The sequence below is a fragment of the Sciurus vulgaris genome (assembly GCF_902686455.1).
Source record: "Sciurus vulgaris genome assembly, chromosome: 14".
NCBI classification, from domain to species: Eukaryota; Metazoa; Chordata; class Mammalia; order Rodentia; family Sciuridae; genus Sciurus; species Sciurus vulgaris.
The window spans coordinates 72,871,162-72,892,163 of NC_136475.1; the positions used below are offsets into that span (position 1 = coordinate 72,871,162).

At 38.1% G+C, this 21,002-nt stretch overlaps 1 protein-coding gene across 1 annotated transcript in view; it reads right to left on the reverse strand.

The window, feature by feature from the left end:
• Positions 1 to 21,002, reverse strand: part of TTC27 (tetratricopeptide repeat domain 27) — a 233,296-nt gene that overhangs the window by 39,685 nt on the left and 172,609 nt on the right. Inside the window, exons 17-18 of the mRNA XM_079109989.1 lie at positions 3,100 to 3,297; positions 1,706 to 1,817 (exon numbers count right to left, since the gene is read on the reverse strand). Coding sequence (XP_078966115.1) covers positions 1,706 to 1,817; positions 3,100 to 3,297 — 310 coding nt within the window. The remainder of the gene's footprint in view (positions 1 to 1,705; positions 1,818 to 3,099; positions 3,298 to 21,002) is intronic.

Here is a 21,002-nt window from a genome sequence, read left to right on the forward strand (position 1 = left end):
TCTTCAACATGCCAGCTTAGGACCAGACTTCCTCAATAGGACTCCCATAGCACAAGAAATAAAAGCAAGAATCAATAACTGGGATAGATTCAAACTAAATAGCTTTCTCTCAGCAAAGGAAACTATCAGCAATGCGAAGAGAGAGCCTACAGAGTGGGAGAATATCTTTGCCACTCATACCTCAGATGGAGCACTAATTTCCAGAATATATAAAGAACTCAAAAAACTCTACACCAAGAATACAAATAACCCAATCAACAAATGAGCTAAGGATATGAACAGACACTTCACAGAAGAAGATCTACAAGCAATCAACAGATTTATGAAAAAATGTTCAACATCTTTAGTAATAAGAGAAATGCAAATCAAAACTACACTAAGATTCCATCTCACCCCAATTAGAATGGCGATTATCAAAAATACAAGCAACAATAGGTGTTGGAGAGGATGTGGGGAAAAAGGTACACTTATTCATTGCTGGTGGGGCTGCAAATTAGTGCAGCCACTCTGGAAAGCAGTGTGGAGATTCCTTAGAAAACGTGGAATGGATCTACCATTTGACCCAGCTATCCCACTCCTCGGCCTATACCCAAAGGACTTAAAATCAGCATACTACAGAGATACAGCCACATCAATGTTCATTGCTGCTCAATTCACAATAGCCAGATTGTGGAACCAACCTAGATGCCCTTCAATTGATGAATGGATAAAGAAACCATGGTATATAAATATATATGATGGAATATTACTCAGCTATAAAGAATAATAAAATTATGGCATTTGCAGGCAAATGGATGAAATTGGAGAATATCATGCTAAGTGAGATAAGCCAATCTCAAAAAACCAAAGGATGAATGATCTTGCTGATAAGCAGATAATGACACATAATGGGGGATGGGAGGGGGGCAAGACTGGAGGAAGGAGGGACTGTATAGAGGGAAAAGAGGGGTGGGAAGGGGGGGAAGGAAAAAATAACAGAATGAATCAAACCTCATTACTCTATGTAAATGCATGATTACACAAATGGTATGCTGTTACTCCATGTACCAACAGAAACAACATGTATCCCATTTGTTTACAATAAAAATGAAAAAAAAAAAGTGAATTACTACATTCCCCTGGTATTTTTCCATTAATGCAAATAATTAAAAGTGGTCTTTAACTGGACTATATTTACTCAATAGGCAAACACTTTTATAAGTGAGGCCACCCACCTTCATATTATACTCTCTAAATTCCCAAAGATAGGAACTGGATTGTATTTTGTATTTCTTTTTTTACACAATAGCTTTTTGTACATTGCTGAGTACTCCAGAGATCTACATATTTTTATGAATACATATTTTTATTTCTAAAGGAAGAATATGAGTCAAGAAAAAGTTAATAGATTTCCTTAGTACTACATGATCAATACAGACTATGTGGAGTGAAGGTTATTTATAGCTGTAAAGATATTTTGCATCTCTACAAAAGTTTCTAATTCCTGTCATTTATTCAAACAGTATTTTGTGCTTAAGCCTCTATCCTGTTTCTTCTAATTGCTCCAAAGTACATACTTCATAGTAGTTGGTCCGTCTGTTGAATTAAAAACTAATATTAATATAATGAAGTAATCTAAGATTATTTATAATGGGACTTTGCTTTTAACTACCATCCTTTTTTATCAGTAAAAAATACATTAATATAGGCCGTGGAAATCAAATACCATGTGCAAGTCCTAAGGCTCTTTGAACAACTTCCTTAAATGATGTAATATCTTTCTCCCAACAACTGGACTGTGTGTCACACTTGTATGCCTTCGAGAGATACTGGAATGCCTAAGGAAAAAGAAAGAACAATATTTAGACTAATAAGTAGAATTCACACTTCAAACTGTTTCCTGGAAGTCATATGGATCTAATTCCAAACTTGAAAAGCCAGCGTCTGTACTATATAGAACAGCCTCTCTTATTCTCATCAAAGAAGGGGCAGCGATACACACCCAACAGCAATAAGCAATTACAAGAAATCAATGGCTGTGTCTAGATGTCTATGTTTTTTGATTCCCTGTAACCAAAAAGTATAAAGATCATACCTGGAAATCTATAAGCAGTATACAGATTGCTTCATCATTTGCAGCTATCAGCTTAAGAGACCCGTTAAGAGAATGAGGAGTGAACTTGGTGAAAACTATGGAGCTGCTGGTAGGTATGTGATCTCATATAAGCTTAAGACACTCTCTTTCATTTTCTTGCCAACTCAAGGCAGAAGTCATAGATCAGAGGATTCAGAATATCCTTACTTCCATATTTCCAAGAGAGTACATAATTCAAGAAGAAATGGAAGGACAGAAGTAGGAGTGTGTGCGTGCAGCATGCGATGTTTTCTCTGGGCTGACAAGGGATGGTATACGCCAGCTGTGTGGACTGAGGGAGGAGAGAATGGCTAAGAATCCCGTAGATTAGCTGTACTATGGCTGATTCCAAACCCACGCAAGGAGTATGTTTGATTTGTTGTGGATGTTTTGAAAAGAAACACAAAACAAATATTCCAACCTTGGAAACTGGGAGCTCCTTTAGGTTCAGAGATAAGAAACTAACAGCACAACGGCAGAATAACTGGCATTCTACTGCCCTTGTGAGAAGGGGGCAGGACAACCTTTGCAAAGCATTGTATGTTCAGACTTTAAAAGTTCTTCTTCAATCTACTTATCTAGTGCCTTTTTCTTTTTCCCTTTGTAGTCCCTGCCTCAGATCTCAAGTCTTTCTGTCCTCCTTTCCAGTCTGCCTTAGTCTTTAGCAATGAGCCTGTAAAAGCGAGTGCAGAGCAAGGAACAAGAGCCAGCTGTTTTCTGCAGATCCAGCAGGGGCAGCAGGTTAGAGACCCTTTTAACAGGAAACAGAAAGCAATTATATCAGAAAACTTCATGAAAAGTCAAAAGATGAATGTTCCAAGTCCTAACCTGCCCACAATTCAAAGTGCTTATGTGAAAGACTGAATCTGAGCATATTAATCTTATCTTTAAGATTATGAAACTCTTCTTCCACCCCTCAAAAAAGCAGGTCTGCTGCATGCATGCTGAACAGAAGGCTGGGGCCAGGAGGACCAAGGAGGCCTCACCTTTTCATTCTCGTCAGGCCTGTCACTCTGCCCGTTTCCGCACACTTGGGCATACAGCCTCCAGATTTCTCCATCATTGGTAACTCTTGAAGTTACTCTGCCAAACAACTCCTGCAGCTTCCCTTTGAGGCTGGTGGCGACACCTCCACTGCGATCGGTCATCCCATCAACCACTGCCCTGACCAGAATTTTAAGGACCTTAAAAAAATGCACAGAAGAAACTGGTGAGCGAGAAACCATAAAACAGCAACAAAAATATGAAGAGCTACCATCACCCATCATCAAAGACAATGGCAGTGAATAACTACATGAAGCCACCTAGGATATCACTGGTACATTTTTTAAACATAAAGTCAAGCCATCCTGAACCACTCTCCAGCATCCCATCCTGACTTCCTCTCTGGCTGTCCCTTCTCAGGCTCTTTGGTGGGTTCTTATCTCTTTTCATACCTGTGTTATCGATTCTGCTCTGACTGTGTCCCTGCAGCTTCAGCCAGGCTCCTCTCCAGAGCTCCATGGCTGTCACCTCAGTGCCTACTGGGCAGGTCTGTTGACATCTCGCAGCCCTGTCCCTCCTCTAGACTCTTCAAGCTTGTATCAATAGTTTCCAGAGTCAGGAACCTGCAGCATCAACTTAGATTCTCTTTTCTCCATTTTGCCACATCTAACTGATTTGATTCAACATTCCCTACGACTCCTAAACTCTCCTTAGTTTAGGTCTCTTTAATTTCCCCCTGGACTACTATGACAACATTCTAACTCTATTTAAAGGTGTCCTGGGGCTGGCGTTGTGGCTCAGTGGTAGAGTGCTTGCCTAGCATGTGTGAGGCATTGGGTTTGGTTCTCAGTACCACATAAAAAATAAAATAAAGGCATTGTGTCCATCTACAAATAAAAATATTTTTAAAAATAATAAAGGGATCCTGGTTCTTCCTCATTATTGAATGATAAATTGCTACTGTGTTTGCATTAGGTGCTCAGAAAATATCTGTTTTCCTGTTAACCACCCCATGCCAACTCACCATTTAGCAGCCTCTTGGCTATCGTGCTCTTGGTTAGTCTTTACACTTTTGATCCCAGTGTTCTGAATGCTGACGGATGGGCTGAGCCTCACGCAGATTATGGTGTTATGAGAAGGCACAGCTGTCATGTTTACATCAGGCTGTGGATCTCAGGGCAGCCTCCATGGGGCATAGAAAGTGCATCTTTAATCTTTCACTCTGATGGGGGACAGCGAAGACACCCGGACCCATCTAAAGAGTGAGTGTGAGGAGAGTACTCTGCTCGGTGCCCTCCATGAACTGCCAGCACTGGTATCACCTGGGAGCTTGTCAGAGATTCAGAATTCTAGGGGAAGATGCTACCCATCCAGGACCAAGATCCTATACTTCTAACAAGTTCCCAGATGATGCTGATGCTGACGGCCTGCAGACCACACTTGGAGGAGCAAAGTCCCAAGAGATAGTTGCCTACATCTTCCTTCTTACCCTGAACTTCAGGGAGAGGACTATATTTCCTTATCTTTTATCACCAATGTCTACCATAGTGCCTGGCACAAAACACTGAATAAATACTTGCACCTGAAAGGCTGAGGAATACATCTCTTTCAGAAAGTGTCACTAAGAGAAATGCAATCAGACGTCCTGCTCTGTCTCCTCAGAGAACATTCTGATCCATGCATGACATGTGGACGAGGGATTGAGGCTCCTCTAGTATAAACGTAATTGCTTTTAGGAATATAAGCTAAGACTCATGGTCCTTGTTACATACAGCAATAAAAGTGGACAGAAGAACATTCAGTTGTGCTTTTTTTTCTTGTTTGAACAAAGTACATCATCTCTACCTGTAAATTCACATTGCAATTCCACATGTGTAGTTTTAAGTCTAAAAGTAATGAAATTCATGATAAGCCCATTTGTGCAGAAGAAACAATATGAATGTGTACTACTTGTTTCAAGTAATCATTCTTTTTTTTCTTTTTTTCCAGTGCTGAGGTTTGAACACAGGGGCCTTGCACCTGCTAGGCAGGCACTCTCCAACTGAGCTACATCCGCAGCCCTCTTTCACAAGCATTTCATGGACTAAGATGCTTTAAAAAGGATGAACTATCAAAATAGCTATATGTACAAATGAAGTGCACTGAATTAGTGAACTACTTCGCTACTTCTGGGATCTCACAGTTGATCCAATACCCATCCCCTTACTTTCTCCTACTTCAGGAGACGATGGTAGAGAGAGAGCTTTTGCTTTCCTGACAGTGAAAATGGAAAACTGCAGTGCTGGCATTTGAGAGGGAAAAAGTTGTTGTTGTTGTTGGTGGTGGTGGTGGCGGTGTTTGGGAATGTGAGTGTGTACAAGGAACTGTGGAGAGGTAAAGTCTGCTGGAGGGGAGGGGAGGGGAGGGAGGGGATGACCAATTTGTTTTCACACTGTCCATCTGCATGTTTAAGAGCCAGTTCTATATCTGGACAAGAGATCACTCGTGACCATGGAGTTTATACCTAGAGACTGTGCTGGGTAAGAATAAGGCTGAGGGTGGAATTTTAAGGAACACAACATCTAGGAGGAGGGCAAATAAACAAAACCCACCAAGGGACTATAAAGGGGTGGCCAGAAAGGTGGGAGAAGGAGATGTCATGGAAACTAGGAAGGAGACAGTCACAAGGAAAGTTTATCTACAAAAGATCACAAGAAGATTCCATGAGACTTGGCAATAATAAGGGATAGTAACTATATCCAGAAAGAGGAGGGCAGGTGAGATCATGATTTTAGACAAGAGACTTACAAAGAAATGAAAACCAAGACAATGACCATGAAAAACAATGAAAGAATAAGAAAAAAAAAAAAAAAAGACAAAATAAAACAAAACACACTCAGGTACCTCCCCATAATCACAGTTATCCTATAATACTCATTTTTTTTTTTTTTAATTGGGGATTGAACTCAGGGGCACTCAACCACTGAGCCACATTCCCCAGCCCTATTTTGTATTTGATTTAGAGACAGAGTCTCACCGGGTTGCTTAGCACCTCGCTTTTTTGCAGAGGCTGGCTTTGAACTTGCCATCCTCCTGCCTCAGCCTCCCAAGTCGCTGGGATTACTGTGTCTGGCTATAATACTCACTTTGACTATCCTTTGTACAAACATATCATGCTAACAGAGAATGCTCATTTAACTAAAAATTTTAGTGTAAATATATAGAGAAGAGAAGAAAGAAAAACAGTGGAAGTGCTGGTATAAGAGAATTAAGTTCTCATTTACTGTAATGGAAAGTCGACAGATAATGATTTGCTTAATAAAAACTGACTTTTTGGTTAATAAAAACAAGCCGTGTATCATTATTAATGTGGAATACAGAAATGTGCAAATGAGACATGATATTCAAGGGGAGAAGGGGATATTCTCTGGGGAGAAGGACTGTAAGGAGTAATATATTTTGTAATAAGCCTTTTATTACTATTTACTTGTGAAACTAAATGCCCATGTTGCTTCAATAAAATAATATTTTAATTTAAAAATACAGAAAATGAGCACATTCAAGAATTGGCAAAGATGAAGCAAAACATAATGGCATATGTGGATATCCACTTCTTACACTAACCCAAAAATTATGCCCCTAGTGGGGGCCACCCTTGGTGTGTGCAGGTGGTGACAAGGGGACTGGGTGAGCATTTAGGGAGTGCTGGTGATGTTTTAAGTCATGCTCTGGTGCTGGATACACAGGTACGTCTTCTTCATGAAAAGTTATATGTTTAAGATCTATATACAGTTCTGTTTGTACATTATATTTCAATAAAAAGTTAATTTAAAATTATCCTCTGCAACTAAGAACACTCCATGAACTGAAAAAAAAAGTTTTAAAAAACATTAACAAAAGAAACAAATATGTAATGGGGGGGGTGGTAACCAGAAAATGAACCCATGGGTGCTTAATCATTTGACCCAGCTATCTCAATGCTCAGTTTATACCCAAAAGACTTAAAATCAGCATACTGATTTTGCAGCCACATCGATGTATTTAGCAGCTCAACTCACAATAGCTAAACTATGGAACCAACCTTGGTGCTCTTCAACAGATGAATGGATAAAGAAGTTATGGTATATACACAATGGAATATTACTCAGCTTTAAAGAAGAATGAAATTATGGCATTTGTAGCTAAATGGATGAAGCTGGAGAAGATCATGCTAAGCGAAATAAGCCAAACCCAAAGAACCAAAGGCTGAATGTTTTTTCTGATATGGAGATGCTAATTCACAATAAAGTGGGGGGGGGGGCGGCTAGGGAAGAATAGAGTTACTTTGAATTAGAGAGAGGGAAGTGAAGGGAGGGGAGGAGGATAATAAATTGAATCGGACCTTAACCTATGTGCATATATGATTACTGATGGATGTAGCTCTACTCATGTACACCAGAAGAATGAGAAGTTATGCTCTATTTATTTATGATATGTCAAAGAACATTCTACTCTCATTTATAACTAAATAGAACAAATAAAAAAAAAATTTAAATTTTTTAAAATGAGTCCTGGGCCTCAAAGAGGATGATGAGATGAAGATAAGGATTGCAGACAGTACTTATTATGTATACAGTCCCTCCTGTGTGCCAGGCACTCGAGGGCACACTTAATCCACCCAGCAATCCTACAAGGAAAGTGCTATTATGATGTGCATCTGCAGGATGAAGGAACTGGAGCATAGGCATGCTGAGACAAGGGCACTTACCTAGGGAAAGAAGATTTGGATCTGAACTCAAGGTCCAAGTCCTAGACCCTGCTCTCTCAAAAATTTGCTATATTAATTTACAAAGCATAGCCCCCTACTTCCCTGTTATTTCTTACTTTCTAGTAAGTTCTTTTATATTAGAAATATTTCTATTTTATGAAATATGTGTGCTAATAACTTTTATCATTTCATTATCTGTGCGAAATCTTGAATCAATCAAAACCAGATAGGTTTTTGTTTTGTAGGGCTTTTTAATTGAAAATTTCCCCAAGTCTTTAGAGCTAATACAAAGCAAAAGAAGAAAATAACATTTCTATTGGCCCATCAGCTAAATACTAGTCTGACGTTAGACTGAACTTCTTCCTAATTTTTTACCATGTATAAGTTTCATAACACATTGTCTGTAAATTGTTTTATTATACCTTTTTCACTTAACATTATGTCACAGCATTTTCATATACTCTTTAAATACATCGCTTTAATAGATACAAAAAATCCTCTGGGTTCACAGAGCCCAGCCTACTGAACTATTCCTCTGCAGTTACAGCGAGGCTGTTTCCATGCGCCATCACTGGTAGTAGTAGTGTGTGAACACTTCAGTGCGTATCTTTGTGCCTGAAGATTTTTCTCATGCTGAAGTCTGCCTTAGGTTAGAAGTTCAGAAACAGAAATATGGAATCAAGGAATAAACATTTTAGTAAGACCCTGGAAATACCTTAGATACTTTCTATAAGGCCTAAGTCAAATTAGATGCCCATCATTGGTGTATGCAAATGCCCCATTTTATTGCATATTACCAGCACCACAGGTATTTTTTTGTTTAATATTTGAAATTTTGTTCTACAAAAAGTATATGCATCCCAGCAACTCAGGAGGCTGAAGCAGGAGAATCATGAGTTCAAAGCCAGCTTTAGCAACTTAGTGAGGTCCTAAGCAACTCAGCAAGACTTTTCTGAGCTGGGGATGTGGCTTGATGTTTCAGCACTCCTGGGTTCAAGCACTGATGACAATAAAATAAAAAAATATTTGCAACTATTATTCTGAATTATAGCTCTATTATTATTGAAGTTAAATCTTCCATTTCCTTAAACATTTTTGTGTACTAAATATATTTCCTTTTCAAGAAATTTCTTAGCATGAACTGCACTTATTTTTCCCCAATATGAAAAGTTTTACTTTTCATTATAAAGTAACACACATTGCTAGTTCCTTCGTCTGAATCCTAACTGCACACATTGCTCGAAAAAAGAAAGTTGATGGATCTGAGATAGTGACAGTAACACATGGGAACCTCTGGAGAGACAGAAGCTGCCAGGGTCCTGGTGTGATGGAGAAGCAGCCAGGACGGAAAGCGCTAGGTGCCAAAGTTCACAGATGTGGGGAGAGAAATGCCTGGGATGTGCCCTCTGTTCTCCCACAAACTGCTCTACTGTTTCGCTACTCTCTGGGTGTCATTAGCATGGAGAGACAGAGCAGCGTCAGCCCCGTGCAAGTCAGTGACCATGTGAGTCACCAAGGTAAGGACCTGGCTGGGGTGGGGAGGAAGAAGCAAAGGTTCAGGCAGCCTACTTGGGAAGATGGGTGTAGGCAAGAGCAGTGTTTGGCAGAGGCTAGGGAGGCTTCCTGAGGATCCAGGCCATCTCATGGTGGTGGGGAAGTGTATTCAAGGGGTGAACAGCCCCTATGGCCGAACTCACCAGGAAGAGCCTGAGTTAACTCCTAGGCCTCAGCCCCTTCCACCAAGTACACATTACCAGTTAAACTGCCAATATCCCAAGGGAAGTATGAGCCAAGAGGGAAAAAATTAAAATGCCCAAAAGGGGTACCATCACAAAAGAGACAAATTAAATAGCCTATGTGGAACAGAAAGAAAGGGTCAGGTGCAGAAGACTCATAACTTGTTTTCATAACACATATCCTCAGGAAGGATGAACCGAAGCCAAAGGAATAGTGAGATCCCCTGGGCTGCCTCATTCAGGGGGAGGAAGAGTCTGAGGATTAAGCTCATCACTCTCAAGATGAGAGCAGACGAGAAGAGCTGAAACGGAGGTTAGGAAGAGCAGGTGGTGGGGCAGGAAGTGAGAAATTCTGCAAGCCAAGTGGGACAGTGTTCACGAAGGAAGGAGAGACCAGGGGTGCTGCATTAGGTTGACAGACTGAGTAACCCGAGGACCAACAACTGTGCCCTGGGTGTGGCAACGCAGGCCATGAGGACTGCATTTGCAGTAGACTGGTGGCAGTAAAGCCTCCAAAGAGCATGCAAGGAGAGGAGACGGAGATTGCATGGCAAGCAGACAGGGTGGTCACTGGCAGGCAGAGGAGTGAGGGTTTTGTGGCTAAATTATTTATACACAGTTTGAAAACACTGATAACTTCCAAAGGTTAGTACAACAGATAAATTCAATCAGTGATATTTTCCCCAATTGTACTGTAGCAAGTTATAGAAGTAAATTTTAATCCATGGTAAACGTATGGAAAAGCCCACTTGCCTTTTTATCTATCTACATATACAATTTTTTTTCATGGTCTTTCGAGTAATTCATAATCTTCTAAACCTACCAACAGGGCCTTCATATCCTAATTTGCCCACCACGGTCTGGGATTCCAGCCTCATCTCTCAATGAATACTACATGTGAATAAGTACATGTCTGGGAAAAGCTTCATTAGCTTTCCATCAGCTCCTTCCCTGCTCTTAATATCTCTTTTGTCACCCTCAGATGTCTCAACTGCTGACATCCTTTGCTAAAGGCAAGACCTTAGCATGATTATTTGAGGTCTCTGGCCGTACCTGGGGGCACCTCTGCGGCCACTGGTAGCTCCTAGGGAGGTGCTGGATCCACTTTCCTACCTTTATCAACCCACTCTCCTCTAAGCCATCTTTTCTCCCTGAAAGGTAGCATGAAAGTTGTGGTGGGGTGAGGAGTGTCCCCCCAAATTCATGTCTACTCAGAAAGTGACTTTATTTGAAAATAGGGTCTCTGTAGATATAATTAAGATGAGGTCCATTAAGATGAACTAGGACAGGCCTTAAATCCAATGATCAGGGCTGTAGGTCATTCCAGTGATTTCTTTCTCATAAGAAGAGCAGAGAAAACTCGGAGACACACAAAGAGGTAAAGATGGAGGCAGAGATGGGAGCTGGGCTGCCACAAGTCAGGCAATGCCAGGAATCACTCGAAGCTGGAAAAGGCAAGAAGGGATTCTTCCCCAGAGTCTTCAGAGGAACGTGGCAAGTCCGCACTGTGATCTGCATTCCTGGCCTTCAGAACTGAATGCAGAGAATAAACTTTTGCTGTTTTGAGACACCAAGTTTGTGACAATTGAAACCTACAACAGCAGTTTTGAGTAAAAGGACCAAGAAAACACTTAAAACATCGAAACTAAGTTTTCCCAAGACACTCATCTTGTTTCTAGTAATCATCTTTTGGTTTCAGGTCAGGAATCAATAAAATGAATGTCACTGTCACAGCCCATCTCTTCTATGGCTGGTGAACCCAGTACCTCACTCATGGTCATTATTATAAGTCATTATCTCTCCATGTGTACAAGTTTTAAATATCAAACTTCTTGATTCCCTCCATTATTGAAGTATGGATTTTGTGTCCTGATTCAACGTATTTCCTTTATTCCAAAGCTGACAAAAATATTTAGCATACTTTCCTTAGTGTTTTTATGGTTTCACTTTTTCTGTGATGATGATGATAACAGCAGCGACATTTAAATAGCACTTGTGAGTGCAGGCACTCTACCAAGTCCTCCCATGTACCAACTCATCTGATCTTCTCAACAATTCTGTGAAGTAGGCACTATTATCCCCATTTCATGAAACGGAGGCACCAAGAGGTTAAGTAACTCACCCAAAGTCACACAGTGACTGACAAAAATGGGATGCAGGCCCAGGCTAGATTATCTGGCTCAAGAGTCTGCTCTTACCAACAAAACAATTCAGCTTCTCAAGGAACTCCAATTTAAATATTTTATCAATCTGAATTTATTGAAGTTTAAGGAGTAAGGCAGAGTTTTAGCTTTTTGTCTCAAATGTTAGGCCAACTACTCTAAAACATATTGAATATTCTATTTTTATGCACAGATTTAAAATGCCATCATTATCATGTACTACTTGAATCTGTTCCTGAATTCCAGATACAATTCCATTTCATTCCTGTAGCAGATGTTAACTCTATATAATAAGGATATTATTAGCTTTTTGCCTTTCTTATTTGTTACAAATATTTTGTCACATATTTTTTTAATGTGGTCATAAAAATTCCTTCCAGTTTTCTTCTACTGCTTCAGAGTTCAAGAACTTTGGTAAGTATCCACTTCTATTCCTAATTTTTCTATGAGATTAAAAAAAAATTTGGCATATATTTAGTCCATTTGGAGTTCATTTGGTGTATCATAAAATAGTCTAAATAATTTTTTTTTTGGCCTGGATCTTACAGATTTCTTTTTCCAATTTTTTTTATTGTAGCAAAATATATATAATATATAATTTACCATTTTAACCATTTTTAAGTTGACAGTGGTATTAACTACATCCAATCATCACCATCATTCACCTGCATAACTCTTTTTATCTTGTAAAATTGAAACACTGCCCTGTTAAATAAAAACTCCCTATTCCTTCTCTCCTCATTCCCAACCATCATTTTACTTTCTGGGTCTCTGATTTTTACTCATTTAGTGCCTCAAATAAGTAGAATCATATAGTACTTGTCTTTTTGTGTCTAGTTTATCTCACTTAGCACAATGTACTCAGGTTCATCCATGTTGTAGCATATGTCAGAATCTCCTTCCAACACTTAAGGCTTGAATATTCCATTATATGTATATACCATGTTTTGCTTCTCTATTCATCCACCAGTGGGCCAATGGATACTTGGGTTGTTTCCATGTTTCAGTTTCTGTGAATAATGCTGAATAATGCTTCTATGAACAAGGGTGTACAAATATCTATTTGAGACCCTGTTTAAATTCTATTGCATTTATATCTACCTGTATGTGGGACTGCTAACCCACAGAGCAATTCTATTTTTAGTTTATTTGAGGAACCGCCATCCTGTTTCCCACAGTGGCTGTACCTCTTTCCATTCCCACTGACACCATACAGGGTTCTCTGCATTCTTGCCAACACCTGCTATTTTCTGGGGGTTTTATTGGTTTGTTTCTTTAATAGCAGTCATCCTCATAGGTGTGATATGGTATCTCACAGTATTTTGAGTTACATTTTCCTAATGGTTAGTGATGAGAATCTTTTCATGTGCTTATTTTATTGTTGACTTGTTGATTTTCTTTGGAGAAATGTCTATTCAAGTCTTTTGCCCATCTGTGAACTGGGTTGTTTGAGTTGTTGGTGTTGAATTTTAGGCGTCTTCTATATACTCTGGATATTAATCCCTTATTAAATATATGACCTACAAGTATTTTTCCCCATTCTGTAATTTGCCCTTTTGCTCTGTTGACAGTATCTTTTGATGCACAAAGGTTTTTAATTTTTATAAAGTCCAATTTGTCTGTTTCTTCTGTTGCCTGGCCCCCTGGTGTCAGATTTAAGAAATCATTGCCAAATTCAACATCATAAAAACTTTTGCCCTATGTTTCCTTATAAAAGCTTTAGTTTTAGCTCTTACATTTAGGTCTTTGATCCAGTTTGAGTTAATTTTAGTATATGATGTTCATAAGGGTCCAACTTCATTTTTTGCATGTGGATATTCAAATTTCTCAGAATCATTTGTTGAAAAGAATACCCTATCCCCAATGAATGGTCCTGGAATCCTTGTCAAAAATCATTTCCTCATGGACGCAAGGGCTTATTTCAGGGCTTTCTGCTCAATTCCATTGGTCTACATGTCTGTCTTTATGCCAGTATCACACTGTTTTAATAACTATAGCTTTGTGGAAAGCTTTGAAATCAAGACACACAAGTACTCCAGCTTAGTTCTTTTTCAAGATAGTTTTAGCTATTTGGAATCCTTTGAGATTACACATAAATTTTTGGATAGGTTTTTCTTTTTCTGCCAAAGCTTTATTGGGGTTTTGAAAGAGATGGCACTGAAATCTGCAGATCGATTGGGTAATATTGACATCTTAATATTATGTTTTCCAGTCCATCAACAGGGGATATGTTTCCATTTATTTGTATCAACTTTAATTTCTTTCAGCAATGTCTTGTCATTTTCACTGTACAAGTCTTTCCCTTCCTTGATTAACTTATTTTATTCTTTCTGATGCTATTATAAATGGAATTGTTTTTATAATTTCCTTTTTAGAGTGGTTTTTGTTAGTGTACAGAAATACCACTGATTTTCGTTATTGACTTTTTACTTTGCTGAAGTAATTTTATTAGTTCTAACATTTTTTTGTGTGGAATCTTTATCTGCATATAAGATCATATTATATATAAACAGAGATCATTTTATTTCTTCTTTTCTAATCTGACTTTTGTTTGCTTTTCTTGTTTAATTGCTCTGGCTAAAACTCCAATATAGTGTTGAATTAGTGAAAACAAGCATCCTTGATCTTAGAGGAAAAGATTTTAGTCTTTCACCACAGAATATGATGGTCACTATAGTTTCCTCTCAGGTGCTTTTACTATGTTGAGGTATTTTCCTTCTATTTCTAGCTTATTGGATATTTGTAGTAGGAAAGGAAGCTGAATTGTGTCAAAGGCTTTTTCTGCATTGATATGATCACATGTGGTTTTCCCCTTTATTCTGTTAATATGGTGTTTTATTATACTGGTTGACTCATATTTGAACCATCCCCACATTATGGGAATAAATTCCACCTGGACATGGCATATAATACTTTTATTATTTTAATATCAATTTTCTAATATTTTGTGAGGATTTTTATATTAATGTTCTCAAGAGATTTTGGTCTGTGATTTTCTTTCCTTGTAGTGTCTTTGTCTGGCTCTGGTATCAGGCAGAGTTAGGCAGTGCTCCTTTCTCTTCAGTTTTTTGGAAAAGTTCTTTAAGTTTTGATAAAATTTACCAATGAAGCCATCAAGTCCAGGACTTCTCTTTGTTGGGATATTTTTGATTACTGATTCAATATCTTCACTGGCTATACATCTATTCAAATTTTTCCTATTTATTTGTGATTTTTGCCTTGGTAGTTTTTGTGTTTCTAGGAATTTGTCCGTTTCGTCTAGGTTTTCCCATTTGCTGGCAAAAAATTGCTCATAATGCTCTTGTAATCCTTTTTGTTTCTGTACAGTGATAATGTCTCTGTTTTCATTTGACTTCGGTTATCTGAATCTTCCATTTACTTAATTCATCTACATAAAGGTTTGTCCATTTTGTTATCTTTTCAAAGAACCATCTTTAGTTTCATACATTTTTCTCTATTGCTTTTCTATTCTCTATTTCATTTATCTCTCATCTAATCTTACTATTACCTTCCTTCTGCTAGCTTTGGGTTTAGTTTGTTCTTCTTTTTCTAGTTTAAGTTGTAGAGTTATGTTGTTGACTTGAAATCTTTCCTTTGCTTTAATAATTATGTAGAGGTATAAACTCTCCCCTTAGAAATGCTTTTGCTGTGTCCCACATTTTGGTATGTTGTATTCCTTTTTGTTTATTTCTAAGTATGTTCTATTTGTTTTTGTGATTTCTTCTTTAATTCATTGATTATTTAGGAACACATTGCTTAATTTGTACAATTTTGTTAATTTTCTAGTTTTGCTTCTGCTACTGATTTCCAACGTCATCCTGGGGTGGTCACAGAAGATAATTTGTATGATGTCTACCTTTTAAATCTGTTGGCACAATCTGAGGCCTAAACACTAACAGTCTGTCCTAGAAAATGCCCCATATGTACTTAAAGACAATATGTATGTTAGTGTTGGGTAGAGTGTTCTAGATATGTCTATTATAAAATTCAATAACATACCAAGCCTCTGCTCCCTTAACACCTCTATATTAATCCCTATTAGTTATCACAAAGTTACATCTTTAGACACTGCATGCCCTAAAACATAAACTAAATATTTTAAGCATTAGTTTCTTAAATTATGTAGAAAACAAACTGTGGAGTTACAAATTAAAAGTTACAATGATACTAACTTTTAAATTCGTAACTGTATTGTAAATACATTAGCCTTTAAGCCAAGGAGTAGAGTTATAAACTATTGCTATAATAATACCAGCTTTTATAAATGCTCATGTATTTACCTTTATTCTGATCCATATTTCTTTACTGTCTAGTGTTCTTTCATTTCACCCAATGCACAGGCCTCTCTTGAACATTTTTTTGCAGAACAGGTTTAGTGCCAATGAACTCTCTAGGATTTTGTTTATCTGGGAATGTCCTAATTTCTCCCTCACTTTTGAAGGAAAGTTTTGCCAGACACAGAATTCTTGGTTGACAAGTTGTGTGTGTGTGTGTGTGTGTGTGTGTGTGTGTACACTTGCAGTATACCGGCCCACTGCTTTCTGGTCTCCAAAGTTTACTGTTGAAAAATCTGTCCTGGACTCCCTCATATCCTACCCCCAAATACTATGCCAATGAGTCCATTTAATGGCTTATAAATCCCTCACCCACATTTCAAATTCATTTAGATGATACAGAGCTTTTGTTTCATTCTCTAGCCTAAACCTATTTTTCACAGCCATCACAGACAATGCTTAGGGAATATAGCAAGCAGAGAATGACTGTGAGGAACCAACACTGAGCCCTGAAGAGACCTGAAGGTTTCTCATACAGAAGAGTGACCAAGTGTAGTTGTATACACCTATGATCTCAGTTATTGAGGTGGCTGAGGGAGGAGGATCAAGAGTTTAAGGCCAGTCTCAGCAACTCAGTGAGAATCTATCTCAAAATAAAACTAAAAAGGGCTAGAGAGAGTTTGATCTCCAGTACTGCTCCCCCCACCAAAGGCGGGGGGTTGCAATTCCAATACAAATGCTGGAAAATCTCCACAGAGGGAAATGTCTAACTGTCCCCTTCCCCAACACTAATCATAGCCAAGTTTCATCAGAATGTTGGCCTAATGCACAAAGTGTTAGCCCTTTGAATCCTGGAGGTCCTCATAGCAGGAAGGAATAAGATTGCATTAGGTCCTGTTACAAAAACTTCCAGAAGGGCTCCAGGCCAGGAATGAAGCAATTTCCCATCTCTCCTGCTTGGCTAATTCTCTGCTCCACTTGGAGCTAAGTAAGTTGCTCTGTTTCCTGGGCTGATAACCCTAACCCTTGGCTAGCCCAAATCTCAGCTAAACAAAACAAAACAAACAAAAAAACAACTGAAGAGTGGAAATGGCTTTCGGTTAAACAGGCCAGACTTCAAGTCTTGGTTTGGTGTTACTGTCTGTTAGCCATAAGATAGCAAAAGGAACCTTATTAGTTCATCTTGCTGAGCCTCAGATACCCCAGCAGTAAAATGAAAATAATACTTATTTCCCAAAGCTATAATTTGTAAAAAATATATCTGTTCCCTTCCCTCTTCTTTCAGGTAATAGTCATCATTGGTTCCACTTTAATTTGACTGACAACCTGCCACTGCACGTCAATACCACCTTGTCTTGTCCCCATGAAAATATCAAATAGAAATCCATACAAAGGCTGGGCATGGTGGTGCATGCCTGTAATCCTAACGGCTTGGGGGACTGAAGCAGGAGGATAGAGAGTTCAAAGCCAGTGTCGGCAAAAGTGAGGTGCTAAGTAACTCAGTGAGACCCTGTCTCTAAATAAAATGCAAAATAGGGCTGGGGATGTGGCTCAGTGGTTGAGTGCCCCTGAACTGAATCCCTGGTACCTACCCTGGGCACCAAAAAAAAAAAAAAAAAAGAAGAAGAAAAAATCCACACAAAGGAACACTAACAAATGTAAGAAATATAATGTATGATTCTATTTATATGATATCCAAGAAAAAGCAAAAATGAATTGTGTGACAGAAATCAGAAAGTAGCTGCCTAATGGGGAAAGGAGTCAGGGTTCATTTGTGTGGAAAGGAGCATAAAAAATTTTTCTGTGGTGGTGAAAATGGAAATGATGGGTATATAAGGATATATAATAGTTAAATGACATAAAGCTGACATTTAAAATATGTGTTTTATTATACATAAATTACACCTCAATTAAAAAAACCTTTGTTATAAACAGTTCACATGTACTTTAATATGCAGAAATGTATTTTAACATAAATAATCCCACAAACTTGAAGTTTGACACAAAGACAAATATTAGGCATGTCTACACGTGATTTCTATCTTTAGTTCCTACTACCTATGTAACTCATCCAGTTATATAAGCTCTCTGGGTCTCACATTAACCAACTACAAATTGAGAAATATTCTGTATCCACATCGAATACTATGATGTATAAAAGATAATCCATGTTAAGTGAAAGAACAATAGTAAGTACTCAATACATGTTAGTTTCCATATATAAATAGCAAATTAGTTGTCAAGAATATAATACTTAAATTTTCTAAAATGATTACCAACTTATCAAGAAGAAAAGAAAAAAGGAAAAAACTAAATAAATAAACATTTGAGTTTATCTAGAGAAAGGAAGCACGAACATACACAAGGATTTGTCTACAAGGATATTCCTGGAAAACTGAACAAGGATTAATGCATGAAAATGAAAATCAGATTTAGGATAATTAAACATATGTATAATCTAGAAATGAATATTTTTAAAGTGTCATCATAGAAAAGCATTCCTGATTGTACCAATCTGTTCCTTAGTCAAACTTAGGACACAGAAGAATAGAGGGGATGGGACACAGGAGGGCGGAGGGAAGGGAACGGGGAAGTACCGGGACTGAATCAGAGCAGATTACATTCCCTGCCTTTTTCAATTTCAATTATGTCAAAATGAATCCTATTGTTACATATCACTGAAAAGAACCTATAAGAAATAAAAAGTTCAAAAAAAATCAGAAGTGTATTGAAGGTATTCCCCTCCTTCTCTAAGTCCCTTTTCTTTCTTTAAGAGAAATAAGAAAGAAAGAAAGAGAGAGAGGGAGGGAGGGAGGGAGGGAGGGAGGGAGGAAGGAAGGAAGGAAGGAAGGAAGGAAGGAAGGAAGGAAGGAAGGAAACGGAGGAAACAAAAACGGCACAGGTAGCATACCCACTCATTCCTTTATTACAAACACTGGAGGGGGAAAAATTCCAGAATGATCTGTAGCTAATTTACTCTGTGTCTGTATTAAAATGGGTATGAATTTACATATTCTCCTACACTTACAATAAAAAAGAATGAACATCACTATAATCCATATCAATAAAGAAGTAGAAAAAGAATAGATAAAAAGAATTTTAAACCAAATTAAAATAGAATGGGGTCAGGTAGTGTCAAACATGAAAATATCAGAGATTTTTTGAAAGACAACTGTTGCCAAACACATAGAGTCAAACTAAGGACAATTTTTTACCCGAGATAAAAATATTCCAGGCAATCTATCAACTGTCTCTTGAACAATGAGACTAGCTGTCAGAGTATAAGAGGAGTTGAAAGAATATGCCACAAAACTGGATATGCCTATCACTAACCATTTTGACTTTCTATCAATGATGACCTAACAACTGTAGAGTGATTCCACCCACACCTGCCAGACACAGCACAGTGACAGCAGAATTCTATGCTGCTTTTAAAGGGAGCTACTGAACCAGGTGTAGGGGTGCATGTCTATAATTCCAGTGACTTGGGAGGCTAAGACAGGAGGATCTCAAGTTTGAGGCGAGCCTCAGCAACTTAGTGAGGCACTAAGCATCTCTGTAATACCCTGTCTCGAAATTTAAAAAATTTTTTGAAGTGGGCTGGGGGATGTGGCTCAGTGGTTAAACATCCCTGGGTTCAATCCCTACTACCAAACAAACAAAAATACTAAAGGGAGCAACAGGCCAGGCTAGCACACAACATAAACAGACAAATGGAAGCATGGCCGTCTCCCATCTGAATACCTGAAAGTTTCCTGGAAGTGCTGAAGATGAGAGTTTGACCTGAGTCAGTGCCTGGTTATGCTCTCAGTAACATTTCCCCAATAAATCCAAATGTGAAATTACGCTCAAAGCCATAACATCTGACACAAACTTTACAGCATGTTATGCTTCTCAAAATGCTTTGTTTATGTGCGACATTTCCCAGAACAGGAACAGCTCCTGGTCCCTGTGCGTGGCACGGGGCTGCAGGAGGGAAGTCTCAAGAATTCAAAGGCTGCCCTTGATTGTTTCCAAAAGTACTTAACTTTGATAGAAACTAACTTCAAGCTCACCAAAATATTAATGCTCAGATTAAATAGTACTGCACAAAAGAAAGTTTGTTTCATATTCTAAAAGTGAGGAACAAAGGAAGAATTAGAGGAAAAAAAGAAATTAAAATATTACCTGGCCATGAATTTAAACTAAACCCTAATAATTTTATTTACAAAACAACTAAATTTTCACCTAGGTTTAGAGTGATATAAGATTACTATTGTACGAAGACAGGTATAAGATTAGAAAAAATTTAAATGAGAATCAGGACATATTTTGCTAGAGTTAAAAGTTCCCTATGATTAGAGGTGTGAGAAGCTATGAATATGATCAGCAATATATGTCGAAAAATTCAGTTCAGACAAAAGTCAAACCATCTCAATTCATACTGAGGAAAATTTGGTGCTTTGTTTTGTTTTGTTTTTCTTTTCTGAAAAATACTTGAATACATCTCCATGAACTTTGGGTCGGTTTGTTTTCCCTTAGGTAGAGTTTCTGAGAGATTTCTAAGCAGGTTACAATGAACTGGACTTGGTATATACCAAGCCAAATCAACAACTGAAAGTTTCAGAATCAACTATTCTCAGGTTGTTTTGCCAGCATTGTCTCCATGGGTATCTACTATTATGACTACCAATAAGATTATTCTAAGCATTACTTCTCCTGTACATTTACAGATACTCAAATGCAGAAGTATTATCTAAGTATTCATAAGAAAATTTTTCATCCCGAGAGAGATGGAGACTCCTAAGCTGTGGGGAGTAGGAAAAAGGAAATTTAAATAAAATCCTCTAATACCTTTTCAGTTCTTACAATTGCAAGGGACTGGCATGATCCAGGAGGCATCTATTTGATTCTAAATCATCTTCAATAAAGCAATTGTTTCATATTTTTGTGCCTTTGTTTGAAATACACATATAGGACTCTCAGATATGAGTTAGCAAAATTTAGTATACTTGATACACCAGTCCA